Source organism: Dermacentor albipictus, unplaced genomic scaffold (assembly GCF_038994185.2).
Source record: "Dermacentor albipictus isolate Rhodes 1998 colony unplaced genomic scaffold, USDA_Dalb.pri_finalv2 scaffold_42, whole genome shotgun sequence".
Taxonomy (NCBI): Eukaryota; Metazoa; Arthropoda; class Arachnida; order Ixodida; family Ixodidae; genus Dermacentor; species Dermacentor albipictus.
In genome coordinates, this window is record NW_027225596.1 from 968,084 (window position 1) to 984,730 (window position 16,647).

At 46.2% G+C, this 16,647-nt stretch overlaps 2 protein-coding genes across 9 annotated transcripts in view; both read left to right on the plus strand.

Annotated features, from left to right (window-relative positions):
- The window catches only part of LOC135913678 (regucalcin-like), a 53,555-nt gene extending 43,866 nt beyond the window's left edge, over nucleotides 1–9,689 (plus strand). For all 8 annotated transcript variants that reach the window (XM_070530049.1, XM_070530052.1, XM_070530050.1 and 5 more), the window contains 3 exons: nucleotides 1,079–1,288; nucleotides 4,634–4,780; nucleotides 6,193–9,689. In XM_070530049.1, the coding sequence (XP_070386150.1) occupies nucleotides 1,079–1,288; nucleotides 4,634–4,780; nucleotides 6,193–6,386 (551 nt within the window). In that variant the 3' untranslated portion in view covers nucleotides 6,387–9,689. The remainder of the gene's footprint in view (nucleotides 1–1,078; nucleotides 1,289–4,633; nucleotides 4,781–6,192) is intronic.
- On the plus strand, nucleotides 6,533–12,698 carry LOC135913659 (uncharacterized). The gene is made up of 2 exons (XM_065446208.2): nucleotides 6,533–6,619; nucleotides 9,909–12,698. The coding sequence occupies exon 2, from the start codon at nucleotides 10,074–10,076 to the stop codon at nucleotides 11,319–11,321; it is 1,248 nt and encodes a 415-aa protein (XP_065302280.2). The 5' UTR covers nucleotides 6,533–6,619; nucleotides 9,909–10,073; the 3' UTR covers nucleotides 11,322–12,698.
- The last annotated feature ends 3,949 nt before the right edge of the window (nucleotides 12,699–16,647 follow it).

Consider the following 16,647-nt stretch of genomic DNA (forward strand, 5'->3'; position numbering starts at 1 on the left):
GAGATACGCCCTCACCGTGCGATAGGCAAACTGAATTTCTAGTGTCGAGGAGGTCTGCGTCTGCAGCTATTTTTCTCGCTGGTTGGTTGGCTATGGCCTCCAAGCCGGACCTGGTCGACCCGCGCCCATTTGATGCCCTGGCCCGGCGGGCCGTGCAGGCCAGAAGGTTCCTGGAATAAGGGACTCTCCCAGCTCGAATGACAAGTTTCAAATGACGTTCATTCACCATCAACATAGCGCCGAGCGCACTGATATTGCGGAGTCTATGCGGGAGAGTAGAAGCGAGAGTGATGGAGTGGCGAAGGTCAATAGAGACTATGGCGTCACTAAAAGCTACCACGAACCAAGCAAAGCCTCTAGAGATACGGGTACATTGGAGGATTTAGTTCTCAAGAGCCGAAGTGCAGGTAGGCTCCAAACGGAGTAGAGATGGCTGCATAGGTTTCCTCATCCAGGCTAGATGCCTAACGTCATGCTCTCTCCACCAGACGCATTAGGTTCTCGCCTAAGAGCCACGGGGAAGCTGGCGCAGTAGCAGTGCTATTTCTGGCATAGCGCGGGCATTATCGGCATTGCCCAGGGATTGCTGAAGCTTCTGAAATCGACTACCCTCAGTGACCGATTGAAAGCGTGATGGTCAGCCCCCCGCGTGCGCAGTATACTATTGCTCGCCTTTATTATGATTCCCCTTCTGTCTCCGCTGCGATACAGTATCTACGTCACCGTGTCACGCATGCGCCGTGACAGTCCAATGGATATGGCGCTGCGCATTCGATCCCGGACCAAGGCGGCCGCATTTCGTTGGGGGCGAAATGCAAAAATTCGGTTGTCTATACTTAGTGAAGTATTATAGCGCCAAACAGACGACACAAGAAGAAGAGACACGCACGAGTGCTTTAATATGCACTAACTAGCCCAACAAAAAGTTCTGCTGGTCTATACTTAGATTTAAGTGCAAGTTGAAGAATCCTCGGTGATCAAATCTGATCCGGAGCCCCCGACTACGGCGCGTAGCTCATAACCGCATCGTGGTTTTGGCACTTAAAGCCCCAGAACTAAATTTTTTTTTCAATTGCAGGGTCGATGCCCTCCACAGGAGTGCAGAACCTGATACCAAAGAAGAACAACTTCTGGTGTTACTCGAAGGGAACGCTGAAGCACAAGTTGAACGGGGTGACCTTATCCAACGGTGTCACGTGGACGACGGACAGCAGCGTCATGTTCTACGGCGACTCGGTGCCCGGATTGATCTACGCCTTCGATTTCGACATTGCCGCGGGCGAGATCAGTGAGTATGCTGATCGTGCCACTCGCGATCTATTCACTTCATGGCAGCTTATGAGAGAGACACTCGCTAAAGACTTGAGCCAACTCAAGCTGGTGTAATGTATAAAATCTGTTGTGTCATCAATCCATTTAATACCTCCAAGAGTAATGATGTTTACTGTTGCTACAGTGTCGTCGCTGGTATCATTACATAGAGGTTGTTTGTCGAAATGCAAAAGTAAGTAGAGCGAGGGGTGTCAGGCAAGCAGTTGTCACTCTTGTGGGTGCCAGCCTTTTGGGGAAGTTCCATTGGAAATGTGCCTTTCAATTGACGTGCTCAAAACAAAGACTGACAGCAAGAGAAGGGTGGCCACGAAATCTGAGCAGGCCAGTTTTCTTTTTGTTTTTTTTTTCGGCCACGAAAGGAAGGTCACACAAGTTTTCCCAAGCTTACGGTTGCTAGGACACACAGAGAACGTGCCTGACGCCTTGTTTGTAAAGCAACATCACCTGAAGGGAAGAACTTCTGGTTAAACACGATACCATTGCATTTGTTCAGGAACGGGAAATTAGAAACAGAGACTGCAGATGCTGGACTATTGCTCACGCATTTACTCAACGCTGCGCTACAGTAGACAATACCCACACCACCAATATGTCATACAGTGCGTGCAGTTCGCGCATCTTGTAATACAGTTCATATTATTCACGCACCAAAGGAAGTGTTGCTAACGCAGTTATGTCCCCATCAGTTTGGATGCAAAATGCCAATATTTAGCTTGCAAGCTGCCGCTCATTCGCCCGCCTGTGGAGTCGTAAACCCTTACCCGGTGTTTTGTGATGGCTTTAGGTAATTTTTGTAGTTGCATCGAAGGCACAGCCACTCACTTTTCCCTTTACACAAAGTGCACACAAAAAAAGGCTGTGCAAACGAATTACTATAGTTGACCTCGCGTCGTTCAGAGAAACACCGGAGAGTGCAGGGACGCAAACCAACTGATAACGTCGCAACAGTTGTAATGGCCACTTCCGGCCTTTGTCAATTTGTCCTTATGACCTAATCTTCTAAAAGGTAATTCGCTTCTAATTATTGTTATAAAGTTGTGCAGAAACCATACACGACAATTGCCAATGTAGGAAATTGGTCAAACACTTATAGAAGGCTAATCACGTTATTTAAAGAACAGTGCGCTTGATGGCGTCTGTTTTTTTTTTTTAGTCAGGCTATTTGGGTAGCATTTCTTGTTTCCTCTTGCAATTAGTCAACAGCGATAGCGCAAGTAGTTATGGGTTCGGAACTTGGCTATCGCTCTGTCATCACCACACAACCTCGTGTTCTGTGTCTTCCGCCGGGAACTACAGGTTCGGGTTATCCGCGACTTGGTGAAATCCAAATTGTTCTGGGGCGTCAGATGCACGAGTCAAGAACACCTACTACGAAGGCACGCAACTTCACAATACAACATCGATAAAGGCTTGCAGCAGACTACGGTCTTCGTCCGGGCACTACTGCTCGGACCAGACTCATAAAATCTGTGCCCAGCCCCTGACGCGGTTATCTAGAACGATGTAGCGTTGCGCTACAAGGAAAAGAAAGCGTAATCTCAACAAATGTTCAAGGTTGAAGATGCGGTACTCCAGATTGCGTGGTTTTCAGTTCGTAATGCTCACGCTCAACGTAAATAAACAAGACACTTTTGTCATTAGTTAGATAGAAATCAAGAACCGTTCTTCAGCTGTCCCGGTTCTCCGCCACATCTTCACAACTGTATTGCATAGTCCGTGAAAATAGTTCCGTTGTAAACTTGCTCTTCTACTTGGCAACTGCCTGGCAATAGTGTTCTAATGAGCCTCATTAATCATAGCACCAGAAAATATAAAATTTATTTGTGTGTGTGTGTGTGTGTGTGTGCGTGTGCGTGTGTGTGCCATTAAATTGCACCTTAAACATTTTGTTAGAGGTATATCTGAAACTTCTGGTTTCAGGGCACCAAGCATTTAGCGGAGTGTGCACGAGACTCTTACCCAGTTCCCTAATATCCGAGCTTTAATACAATGCACTGTAGCTGACTGCTATTGGTGCACCACAGAGGTATGCTTTGTTGAAGCGTACAGTGCACAGAATAAGCGTCCGTCCAAGCTGAACTTCCTATATGAACAGGAGCCTGAGCCATCGCAATATTTGCGATATGTTGCGTTGTTCCTTGGAGGGATTGTTTGGGGGGGCTATTGAATGTGCAGCTTACACACTGGAAAAATTCAAACTTCATCGTGTCACCCATAACACGAAATACCACTTGGTCGATTATTTTGTACGCCTGCAAAGGCACACAGCGGGAACAGCTTCGGTTTATGTCCCTTTGAGACGCCCGATTCGGCGATAGTACGTAAGGGTTGGGGCACAAGTTTAATATTGAACAAGATCAAGTCATATATATATATATATATATATATATATATATATATATATATATATATATATATATATATATATATATATATATATATATATATATATATATATATATATACACCAAGAGGTATTTCGTGTTATGGGTGACACGATGACGTTTTAATTTTTCCAGTGTTTAAGCTGCACATTCAATAGCCCCCCTAACAATCCCTCCAAGGAACAACGCAACCTATATATATATATATATATATATATATATATATATATATATATATATATATATATATATATGCAGGCACCGCTCATTTGGAAATGGTCAGTGACGCGTTGCATAATTACGGATGTACAGACGATGTCGAAAATGGCAGAGCGAGGCCGTTCCAGTTACTGAGCATTCGACAGTGGCGATCGATTGCAGACAAATCTTGAGCATAGCTTCTCTTCTTCAGTACGTTATAGTACCGTGGTTGTCATTGAGCCAGAAGATCAAGAGGTTCCCAGAGATTTCATTTTTTGTCATTTACAGTCGTACAAGGTGACGAAGAATGAAGCCAGGGAAGCCACGTGAGAAGTTAATCGTTATCGTTTATTGTAATGTGGAAATAATAAGAAAAAGGGCAACTAAAGTGAACAAAAATGTACTTTGCTCCACGTGGAAGCGGAACTATCTTGGGGATTGCGCGTGCAATTTATTATCAATAAACTACCGGGGCGACTGTCCTTCCGACCTCTTTCTTGTGTATTTGTTTACAAGGCTGTCCCTGAGTGTGTTAGTGCCGTTGACGGCCTAGTTGGCGGACAAGGAACGCCCTTTCAAGCACAGTCGTTCATGTAGTAGTACGTAAGGTTAAAAGCAAGCAAAGGGCTAGCAAACTCTCGTACGATATACGTATTGGAATCAAGAATAGCAAATTCGAGACCCTCGCTGCAACAAACCGGCGCGTGTCCGTACAGGCAACCGGCGAGTGCTGGTTGATTTCCGCACGACGCCTGGCTACGAGGACCTCGGCCTTCCGGACGGCATGACCATCGACGTCAACGACAAGATCTGGATGGCGTGCTTCGAAGGCAGCGCGGTGGTGCAGATTGACCCAGAGACCGGTGGGTCCTTCCTCTTTTGCGGAGTGCCACAATTTACGGGGCACATTTGCCCACCTTAAGATTTGCCCACGGGAAATACAGGTAGGCAATAGGGTAGGGTCTTTGTTAAATCAACAGCGAATGTTCGGGCGGACGATGTGATTCGGTAGGCGCACACTGGTGTCTGCGAATTCTTGCTTATACTTTGAATTTCAATTCGATTCATTTGGAAATCAGTATTTGAAATCGAAACGTGCTTGCATTTTGAGACGTTTAGAATTGCACGAGTTGTAGCTTTCATCGTGGTTATTGTTCAATGATATTTGGTCAAACTCATCGGTGGTTCTCTGCAAAAGCCCTCCGTATAAAGCTTAATTTTTTTAGCCTCTCCAGAGACCAATTTCGTTTACAGAATTTACAAACAGCATTAAATGACCTGTAGTTGATCCGGTATTGATCCTAGCGGTACTCCCAGATTGGCAAAATATTATGGAAAGTACTCGAGGCCATTACCTAATTGGGTACGGTGGCCAGTTATGTATTCAAATTAGGACCAGGAAGCTTTTGGCTCTTCCTTTGTTTGACTCTTTGACAAAGGAAGCTTGACTCTTCCTTTGGCCGGGGTGCCTAACTGGGTCCGTCTGCGTTAGTCTGCGTTAGTTGGGCCCGTCTGCGACTAGTCTGCGTTACTGGCTAGGTACGTGTTCCCGGATATCGACAGAGAATCTCAAAAAGCCCGCCGAAATGATGGCTGAACTTTGCTCTCGAGGTGAGATAAATACAAGCAAAAATCTGAAACAGCATTCACTTCCCGTGAAAGAGGCCAGCGATGTAAACGCAACCACGTGTTGGCGTGACGTGGGGTATCAGCGCACAACCATGTAGGTACATAAGGTTTCTGTTTCATCCTGGCTCCTGAAATCGCCGGAGACCTGATCACAAACCGCTTCTAAGGTAAAATAAGTGTATACAGATATTGGATTACGTCGGTAGAAACTACGTATTTGGAGATTCAGTGGTAGCTCGGCTCTAGCTAAGGAATAGTGCGCTTCCATGTTTCCAGTGCTTATAGGCATCATATGAGCGACTTTTCCCGCCGATATAGCTTGCGCTGCGCATTTATGGACAGACACACACGTTTTGTAGCAAAGGCAGGAAGCAAGCTTTCCAAAGTTTCCACCAGGAACAACCAGGTAAGTTTGATTGAAAGTGCAGAACCATCGGTGGACAGTCTCATAATCTGTAGGCAATTTTCGAACTGTAGTAGTCAGCAGGAATCGTCTGTAGGTGATCTATAGACCTTTCAATAAATGGATGCAGGCTTTCATAAATTTGTCGCACAAGTATTTACCAGGTGACACTAGTGCCGGTAACCCTTCTTCGACATCACTGTAGAGCTCACACATAGTCATCTTTTTTTTTTCTCTCGGCAGCCAAGATCCTGACCAAGATAAGCTTTCCAGCCAAGTACACCACGTCGTGCTGCTTTGGAGGCGAGAACTACGACGTGCTCTACGTCACGACAGCCAGTTTTCGCCCGGACGCCACTAGGGCCGAGGACGGCCTCCTCTTCAGAGTTACCGAGCTGGGAGCAAAGGGCAAGGCAGCCTACGAGTTTGGCGGTTAGACCCTAGCCGTGCTAGGCGTGCCGATAGACGCCGCTGCGGCGTCGAAGCGACGGGTAGGCGCTGTACTGGTTAGACGCCCGAACAACACGCAGCATGTTTCTTCTTTTTTTGACCGTTCACAGCGGTTACTTTTCGAAGCACCAGGAGATGGCGCTACCAGCACCGACTTCATACAACGCCACGCGACGCGGTTGGAATGGTCGTGATGTTCTAACTACTGTGTATGTAAGATGTAAGTAACGTGGTATTGGACATGTGAAACGAAGTGTGGAGCTGTATACCGGAACAATGTATCCCTAGAAACGTAAAGATCTGCCCTCATAATTCCTGAAGAGTTTATTCTGAATTCATTCTTGCTTCACTTCGCGATTAAATTCCATACCTGGCTTCTTCACCATCGTGCCTCCCTAGAATACCGGCTTCTGCGCCTTTCACGCTTTTCCCTGTTGCTCTCTACGAATGTTGTTATTGCACTCCTGCTTTCCAGTTTCTTATTCTACAGTCATAGTCGAGGGTCTTCCTGAACGCATACTTAGGTACCCTGAACACTCCATACGCAGTCAAAGGTGTTCTACACACGCGAAGTCCGTCTCACAATGAACAAAAGTCCCGTGACTTACTTCCGGGTCACAGGTCAGTGGCTTTGGTGTTCAATCAGCGTCTGCACGGACGGTGTTGTGGTTATGTTACATAGCAGTGGAGGGCGCCAGGGGTTACCTTTAGTACTATATACGTTCCGCCACTAATCGAAAAAGTCGGCAGCATGTTACGCTCCTGTAAACACGTCAAGGTGAAAACGTGCTGCACACGTGGTAACGCATTAAGTTATCCAATCGGAGGGGTCGGACTTCTTGCAAGGCTTAACGAGCTACAGTGCGAAGTAAACGTATTGCCATGTAGATCGACTTCCGCAATGACACACGCGAGCACCTAATCCACTACCTAAAAGTTCTTTCGTTCGCTCTTTCTTTCTCTCCGTCATTTTTTTTATTTCCTTCTATCACTCTTTGTTTCTTCTCTCTCTCTTCTTTCGTTGGTTCGTTCTTTATTTCGTTTCTTCGTTCATTCTTTCTTTTTTCATTTTTTCTTTCATATTCAGCCATTCCATATTTGATTGTTTACGGGGGTATGAGCCAATCCTAATGTTAATGTTTCCTTTCTTTCTTTCCTTCGTTCATTTCTCCTTTTGTGCCTTCATTCATATTCAGCCATTACAGATTTGCTTGCTTACGGCTGTGTCAGCTATTCCAGATTGCGTTATTTGTTTCGTGTATGAGCCATTGCTGATGATGACATTTTTGTACCCCTCGTCAACTTTTTTGAACCGTTCGACTTGATGGCAGTATTTTTTGAACAACTCGACTAGACCCCGCATTCTTGCGCGTATGAGTCATTGCAACGAGCCACTCAAGGCTTTCGCCTTTGATAAAGCGGGTTTTGTTCGGCTAACGTTGTTGTGCCTACTTGGGCTCAAGGCCGCTCTGCACGTGCCTGGCGGATATACAGCAGACAGTAAACGAGATCATAACGTCATGTAACGTCATGCTTATCTCTGGTTGTTTTCCTGATGACATGAAATTAGCTCGAGTCAGTGTGATCTACAAGGGTGGCCACCTAAATAACTATAGTCCTATCTCTGTGCTGTCAGTTTTCTCAAGAGTTGCTGAATATGTAATTAACAATCGCCTATATAGTTACATTTCTGATAACAACATTTTTGTAGATCGACAATTTCGCTTTAGAAAAAGAAGTTCGGAATCCGCCTTACTTAGTATAAAAGAAAAAAATGCTTAGCAACTTTAAGCGAAAATCGATAACGGTGAGGATGTTCCTAGACCTGCGTAAAGCTTTCGATTCAGTATCGCACGATGTACTAAAAAGAAAATTCAGTTTTTACGGTATACGAGGAGTAGCGTCAGACTTACTCAGTAACTATTCGAATATAATTGCTAACAATACAAAACTGTATATCATATTAAGTCGAATAAAGGAATCATTTCAACAGGTGTACCTCAACGGTCTTTATTATGTCGGGTCCTATTTTTGATATAAATCAACGACGTAGTTCACGTACAATTTACTAACGATATTGTGATTTAGGCAAACCACACGAGTGCATTATTTTTGTAGGACAAGATTGTCAAGAATTGCAGTATATAGCAAATGCACGGCTACCTGAACTCGCAATATGGCTAAAAGAAAATAACTTGCAATTAAATGTTAACAATACAAACTATGTAGTGTTCAGACTAAAAGGTCATTCACAGTAATTTCTACTTGAAATATCCCATGAAGTCAAAATCAAGTGCGAGACAAAAACCAAAGTTCTTGGTGTATTTCAAGAGAATATTTTGTGGTCAGAACATATCAATTATTTGTCCATTAAAGTAGCTCGTTCTTTTGGCATAATAAATTTCTTTATGCATTACCCGTTCAAGTAAAGCTGATATTGTATTACTGCTTGTTTACCCCTATGTTTATTACTGCATTTTATTATGGGGAACGACTATGGAAACTAATGTAATCAAGCTTTCTATACTCTAAAAAAAAGAGCTGTACGTGCTATTCAAAATGTATCACTTCGTAAAAGCACGAAAAGCTTACTTTTAAAACACAGCCTACTGAGCATTGCAGAAACATATCTAAAGAATTTATCGATTGAGTGCGTAAACTAGTCAGAAATGATAAACAAGCTTTTGAACAAAACTATTTAAATGTGAACACACCGTATGATTTTCGACATTAACTTATGGGTTTGACCCATCACGAACAAATTATGGCCTTCAAGAATTTTCGGCTGTTATACCACGTACGTTAAACGCTCATCCAGAAATGATTTTCTAATCAGGAAACATTCCAACGGTAAGTTGCTTTCAAATCTTTTAAACAGTTTGCTATAACGAGAGATGTAAACCAGTATCGTACCCTTGTTTTCTTCATCAGTGACCGCGTTATGAATTCTGCATCTTTAATGAACGCTTAGTAACTACCAATGACTGATTTTTCAACCTACTGTTTTGCATGCTACGTAATGACTTGCATTGCTGTATTTTAGCATCGTTCTTGTTATCTTTGTGTTTGTTGTTATTATTAGGCGTGACATGGAAAATGTTTGAATTCCACTTAGTGACTGTGTAAACACTGTGTAACATTTTTTTGTAAATCTTACTGCAACTGCATGTGCTCGAATGACCGAAGGGGGGCTGGGCCTTTGTCAGGTGTTGGGAAAGACCTTTAGCCCAATCTTCCTCGCTCTTCAGTGCATAATGTGAACCGAAATAAAATGTTGCTGTTGTTGTCCAGACCACCTCTCCCTCTCTCTGCTTTACATTTCCTTTTTTCCGGATATCAAATTTACCTGGGTATTCCGTTGATCTGATTAGAATCCATTTATCAATAACTTTTTTGGGACGTATACAATTCATAAAGCCGGTTGTTTGTATTGTTTTACTTTTACCATGCTTAACGTTCCAGATAAGTTTTCCTTAGTCTTAATTTCACGCTCAACCTACGAAATGCAGACCTGCTTGGACATCATCAAAGTGCCGAGGGCGCCCGAGATCAAGGAGGTCCTCAAAAGGGGCAACATCACTTGGCCAAGACGCAACGAACGTCCAGACTTCCTCGGAGTGCTGTTCTACATCGCGAGACGGGTGTTCATCCCCGTCGCTTTCGACTTCGCGATCATGGAGACGGATCAACTTGTGACATCCATATCAAGGCTCCCAACCCTCTTCTTCGGCCTGCCCTCGCGTTTCCTCGGTCATGCGAGGGCGCTGGCGAGACTTCGACAGTCGGGCAGGCTCCTCGACCACCTGCACCTAACCTACGAGACGCTAGACTTAGCGGTCAACGAAACCAGGCTGAAAGAACTCGCCAGTCACTTCGGTTACTTGGACGTCTTTTTTGAACGCTACCAGAAGGCGTGCGATTACATCGCCAGGAACGCCAACGTGTCCTTCTTTCTCCAGTACACGCCCTCGGTGTCGAAGGATCGCTGGGACGCCCTGACGAAGCGGTACTTCAACATCTCGCTACTGGACGACCAAGACAATCGCCGAGGCGGCGTGGCCATCCGGAGCATCGACGTTTTCTCTGCCCTATTCGAGGTACACGCTAAGCATGGTGAGCACGTGACCAACGACATCGTCCGAGGCCTCTGCGTGCAGGCACTCGTCGACTACATGAGCGCCGACCTCCTGGCAAGCCTGCTCGGAGGAAGTCAAGAGCTCGCCACCGAGTCCATCTACGACAGGTGCTTCTCGGACGCCTACAGATTCTACGGCACCGCCATAGACGCCTATTTCCACCAGCCGCTGAGCGGCCAAGTTGCGGACATCCGGCAAGTGGCCACGCTTATCCACGACGCCTTCTCCGGGACGCTTCGGCGCGGCGACGTGACGCTCGGCGCCATCCCTCCAGATGCAGCCACCAACGACTCCTCGGCACTACCTGGCAGGCACAAGAACTTTGAATTGGCCCTGTCTAGCTTGAACGGCCTGAAAATGAGCACGTCCGCCGGTTCCTATGACCGTTATCCACGCGAGACGGACAGCGGTCTACACAACTGGATGACGCACGCTGCCTTCCTCTCTGCTGGCGGCAAGGCGCCAACGGGGGCGTCACTCTGGGAGTCCTTGAACGAAGACATCGGACGCGCCACCGGCAGGTTTCGCCACTTCCGCCTGGGTCTGGCGCATATGGAGGAGCCCTCCTACGCGGCCAACGTCAGCGCAGCTGTGCTCATGTCAGGAGTCGGAGTGCGCCTGGCGGCGGCGCTTTTTTACGATCACGTCGGGACGACCAGCCCAGGTGACCCCGCGAATGTCTACGCTGAGAACCAGGAGTGCCTCTTTCCCGGAACAGGTGGTGGATCGTCGGACCTGGAAATTCATGGTGCCGTCGCTTCCGTCGAGAGGCCTGGTCTGCTCTGAAAACTGTGGGTGTGTCGAAATCCTCCTCCGCCTCGGCCATATGAGCTCAAGGTGCCAGTGCCGGCTACCTTGCGGACGAAGAGCTCTTCTTCTCATTCTTCTGCTACGTGCTTTGCGGAGAGCCGGATGGTGAACGCCTGTGCAATGCACCGTTTCGTCACAGCAGTGGCTTTTCGCTCCTGTTCGGGTGTGAGAAGGCGTCGTTCATGAACCCAGAGAAAAAATGCTGCATGGGCGTGTAGCGATCTATGCTTGTTGTCTGTCACTTTGGAGCTGTGATGCTTAACCTAATCCGGCGCGTCTTGCGTGCATGCTTAAGTGTGAGCCAAAAATTTTTTATTTGACTCTACTATACGTAGTATCTTTATACGCAATACCTCACGACTTAAATTGTACCAGAGAGCCCGAAGAATTAGAACATTATACTAATCATTAGGGCAGATGTTAAAGAATTCGATTATTATAGGCCCGTTACCTGTCTTTTGGTACTGTATAATATATTTACCACGATAATTTCAAATTTAATGAAGGCAACACTTTAATCAACTAAGAGAACAGGACTGCTTCAGGAAGGGATATTCAATAATGGATCGCATCCATGTACAATCAACCTCCCTATATGCCTTTCATAGGCTATGAGAAGACATTTAATTTAGAAGACACACTAGCAGTGATGGAAGCATTGCGTAATCAAAGAGTGCAGAAGGTGTGCATGAATCTCTTGGAAAACATCTACAAAGACTCCTGAGCTACGTTGGTCCTACACAAGAAAAGCAGAAATTTACCTATCAAGAAAGGAGTCGGGCGAGGAGACACAATCACACAAATGCTATCCACTGTATGATTAGAATTATTCAAGCTATTTTATTAGCACGTCTTAGGCGTGAGGGTCAACGGCGAATATTTCGGGAACGTTCACTTTTCAGATGGCATTGTCCTGTTCAGCAGCAATTGACACGAATTGCAGCATATGTTGACCGAGAACGTATAAGAGTAGGGTTGAAAAATAAAAGTATAGAGGGGCACCTCGGCTTCGGGAGGTAATAGGCTCGATGCCCACCACCGCCAGGCACCCACTGGTTCAAATGGGCACGAGTGTACACCGGGTCTGGTTCGACTTCCTTCAGGATTGGTACGCTTCGGAAAGGAGCCTGCGCCCTGAATTGCCGTCAAAAGCTTGGTGAGCACAACAAAAATGTGATGTTTCGGTCGCTTCTATGGCGGTCATTTCCCATGTTGCGCCCAAATACACCTATTGAGGTGGGGACGCCTTCGGGTTAAAGACAAAGATTCTATTCAAACGTTGAGGTCTCATATCCTCCTGAGTTCCTAGGTGTATTAAAGTTGACAGATTTTTGTGAGCTTTTCAGAAATTGATGTTTACGTTACAGAGACGAAAAGTGAATGTTAGTATTTCACAATTATCCGCTGTGTTGGCACAGCGTGATGTCCAATATATTGGACACTGGAACTCTACCCCATCATTCTTGGGGTAGTGGGTATGCAGTAGCAAAGGGCAAATTTAATATTAGAAATGGCTTCAAAAGTGCAAAGTCTGTCTACTATTCAAAATTTCAACACTGAAAAAGAACGAGCGATAAAGTATGAGAAATATAACTTACTTTTTCGGCGGTCGCCGTAGAAGGCTGCGCTGCTGAACGCCGCCATAACAAACACCCCTGGTGACGAAACTACTAATGCATTTTCCACAAAACTTCATAGGTGGCGCTAGTAGGTGTCTAAACGTAGTGTTGCTGTATATGCTCCCGCAGGGAGCAGAGTTGCGCATAGGTGCGGTTTATGATCCAGCTCTGCAGTGGAGCCACTCCTCGCGCGCGCAGGAGGCAAATGCCACGCGGTGCTCCATTTGCTTTTTCGTCTGCTGTTCGCGAGCTACACGCGGAAACTGTACGTAAGCGCTAAGCAAGATGACACTTTTTAATGCAGGCTAAGCTCGAACGATTGGCGTAGCCGAAGAGGTGCCAACCCCCGAAATGTTTAGTTTGTGTGTTCATATATACACGCACATATGCAAACACACGCACGAATGTACATATAAGGAATAGGACACACACCCCCCCCCCCTCACTCCCTCAAAATAAGATCCTGACTAAGCCCGTGGCTAGGACAGCTCAAAACTTCGCGTGTAAACGCGCATTACCTTGCAACAAAAAGTGTTGCAATGTTTTTCAGCACGCATATGAAGTTTTCTCGCGGAGTCGGAAGGCATGAAATGTTTTAAAGGATATTTAAAGAAAACTTCACACACGTGTGGTAGACAATTATGTGAGCACATTTTGTATGCCGAAGCGAGACGAATAATGAATGTCACCAACAGAACTATCGTGCCTGCCATTATGTCAGTGACCGTTGACCGTCACCCATCGCTAAACGTCGTTCACAGCAGCTGCACGTTTTCGATATATGCGGTGGAGACACGTAAATTTAAACGGATTTCAAATGTTCACATGCGCACATCTTATGCAAAGCTCATTTTTACGATTCATACCGCAAGCTCAACAGCTGCTTCGTAGCAGCAAATCTGCAAGAGGAAAAAAGATTCGAGATGCACGAGCTTCTAGATCAAGTTTATTTCGTACAAGGGAATGGATGAGCAATGGCTGGTGGCAGAATGGGATGAGTGCTGGTTCTTGGAGCCTTGGGGGGCAGAATTCAAAGCCAAAAACAGGTTATTTTTATTGACCTAATCATATAAGGTGACAAACTGGCAATTATTCACACATTGCAGACTGTAATATGACAGCACATTTCTCTTTGTCTCTTGATACTACTCAGGTTAATTTACTATAACACAGCGCTTATTAAACGTACAAAAATAATTTCACATTCCTCACGTCGACTAAGGCTGATCGAACAAGCAACATATTGCGCGCGGTAAATGCTGAAGCTATCGCAGCTGTCTCATAAGTGGGAGCGCACGGTGTTTTCGCTTACTACAAAACAATGAACAGCAGTGCATCAATCGACTTTACATGAAAAATCAGAACGCCGACAAAAGAAAAAAGAAAAGAAAACGGAGCAGAGAAAAGCAGGGCGCAGCGGGCAAATTGCACCTGCTAGTATTTACTCTGTTTTGAACGCACTTTTCTGGAGCCGCATAGTCAGAACAATCGTACAAGCAAGAAAGCGAATTGAGCGAGTTGGTAAGTTAACATTCTTGGCTCGTATGTGCAGCGCGACACAGACGTGTCGTCCTTTCTTTGTATCACGTCTGTGTCGCGCTCCACATATACACCAAAAATTGCACAAGTGAACAACCTCTCATGCCAGGCGTACGCATTTCAGCGTGTACAGGAGTGTTACTCGAGATAAATGCCACTTTAGCCGAACTCACCTCTGTAAACAAGGCGAACGAACCTCGAATATCCTGGTCCCTTTCGGAGCCGGCCGGTCTCGTCTGTCCGCACGGCACCGCGTAAAAAGCTTTGCCACCTTCCGTGCGATTTGCGCAGTTTGGTGCGCTGCAACCCGTCATACTCGAATACAAGTGTCAAAATGATGTGCTTCGTAGCAGTTCACCAAAGTCATTAACTTAATATCCTCGAATACCGTACCTGCAACCCGGAGTTGATCGTTGCTACGCACGGTCGACGGTCCGCTGGTTGCAATTTCGATGGCACTGTGACAGAAACGAGTCGGCGCCGTTTCCGTAAAGTTGGCTTCGGAGCGCGCAGTTGATCATTTGACGTCATTTCTGCACCAGGTGATCTCACTCGGCGAATAGCGGTGCGAGCGGTGCCGGAAAGGTTATGCGCAACTCTGCTCCCTGCGGGAGCATGTGCAGGAACACTATCTAAAAGATTGGACAATTCGGTTTTACGGGCTCAAACGTGCTGCGGCCTGGGTAGTGGTGGAGTATTTGATGTCTAATATATTGGGACAAATGCCCCATAGCCGGAACTCAGGAGGATATGACCGAGTACCAGTCCGGGACCGCGCTGGTACCTATTTTAATGGAAGTCGGCACTGTAAGAGGTAGCACTTGCCTCCCAATGCCACGGCGGATGCAGCCCTTCAACAGGGCCGTCTGTGGTTGACATCGTCTCGAGCGTGGGCAATGTTCAGACAATGCTATGTATCGTGGCAAGGGAACAAGGTTTCATGATCGCCAGCCAGCTTCGTGAGTCTGTGAAGGAGTACTTTCGTGAGGGCCAATTACTAACAGATGACTCTGATTAAGAAAAGAAAATTTGCGGAATAAAAATGATACTGAGTGCACACACGTGCACGAGGCATTACTATATCATGACGGGAAGCATACCACAATCGTGAAAATGAAAAATTTACATTGTATTCTACCGATGCTAAAATGTGGGGCAGAAACATGGAGGTTCAAGAAAGCTCCAGAACAAGTTAAGGGCCGCGAAAGGAGCGATATGAAAGGAATAATGTTAGGCGTAAGGTTTCGAGACAGGAAGAGAGCTGCATGGGTCAGAGTGCAAACGGGGATGGCCGATATTCTGGTTGAAATTGAGAGAAAAAATTCGAGCTGGGCAGGCCACGTAATGCGTACGGCAGGCAACCGGTGGACCATTAGAGTTACAGAATGGGTGCCAAGGGAAGAGAAGTGCAAATAGAGGTCGGCAGAAAATTGGGTGGGGGGATGAAATTTGTAAGCGCAACTCGGAATCAGCTATCGCAAGGCAGGGATCTTTGGAGATAGGCGGGAGAGGCATTCGTCCTGCAGTGGACTTTAAATTATTATTATTATTATTATTATTATTATTATTATTATTATTATTACGATGATAATGATGGCGGCACGTAGTCATTGCCGTCATTGCATTGTTACTACATCTATTGAGTAAGACGAGTCGGGGTTACGACAAACACGCCGTTTATCGGAACTGCCCGCTGCGACGACTGCTATCGAGACACTGTTGAAGGCTGTGCATCCGCGCTGTCTTCGCGGGTTGCATGGTGCCCGGACACAGTGTTCGCAAACACCGTTCGCTGCGTGCCATGCACGTTTATACGACGCCTCCTTTTTCTTGGCTTCGAAAAAATTCAGCGACGGCTACGATACTCCCTAATGCGACATTTCAGCACTGCTCTATACGTGTTTTCATTTCGTAATGTATTGGCTCGAGCGGACAATCTGTCCCCTGCGGCACGTTGCAAAGGGAGCGAAGTGTAGCGCGACTGCCTCGAGAGGCAGATCGCGAGAGGCAGCGCGTGGGTGACGCGTGGGAATGATTCACAGCAACCGGCACCGACAAACCTCCGCTCATGCAGCGCTTTGTTTCCATATATGGTATCGGTGGCGTCACCTTTGAACAGGCGACTCGTGCTACTCTGGCGCCAT

What these genes read in the sequence shown, in the direction of transcription:
- LOC135913659 (XM_065446208.2), top strand. Translation starts at nt 10,074, where the DNA reads ATGGAGACGGATCAACTTGTGACATCCATATCAAGGCTCCCAACCCTC.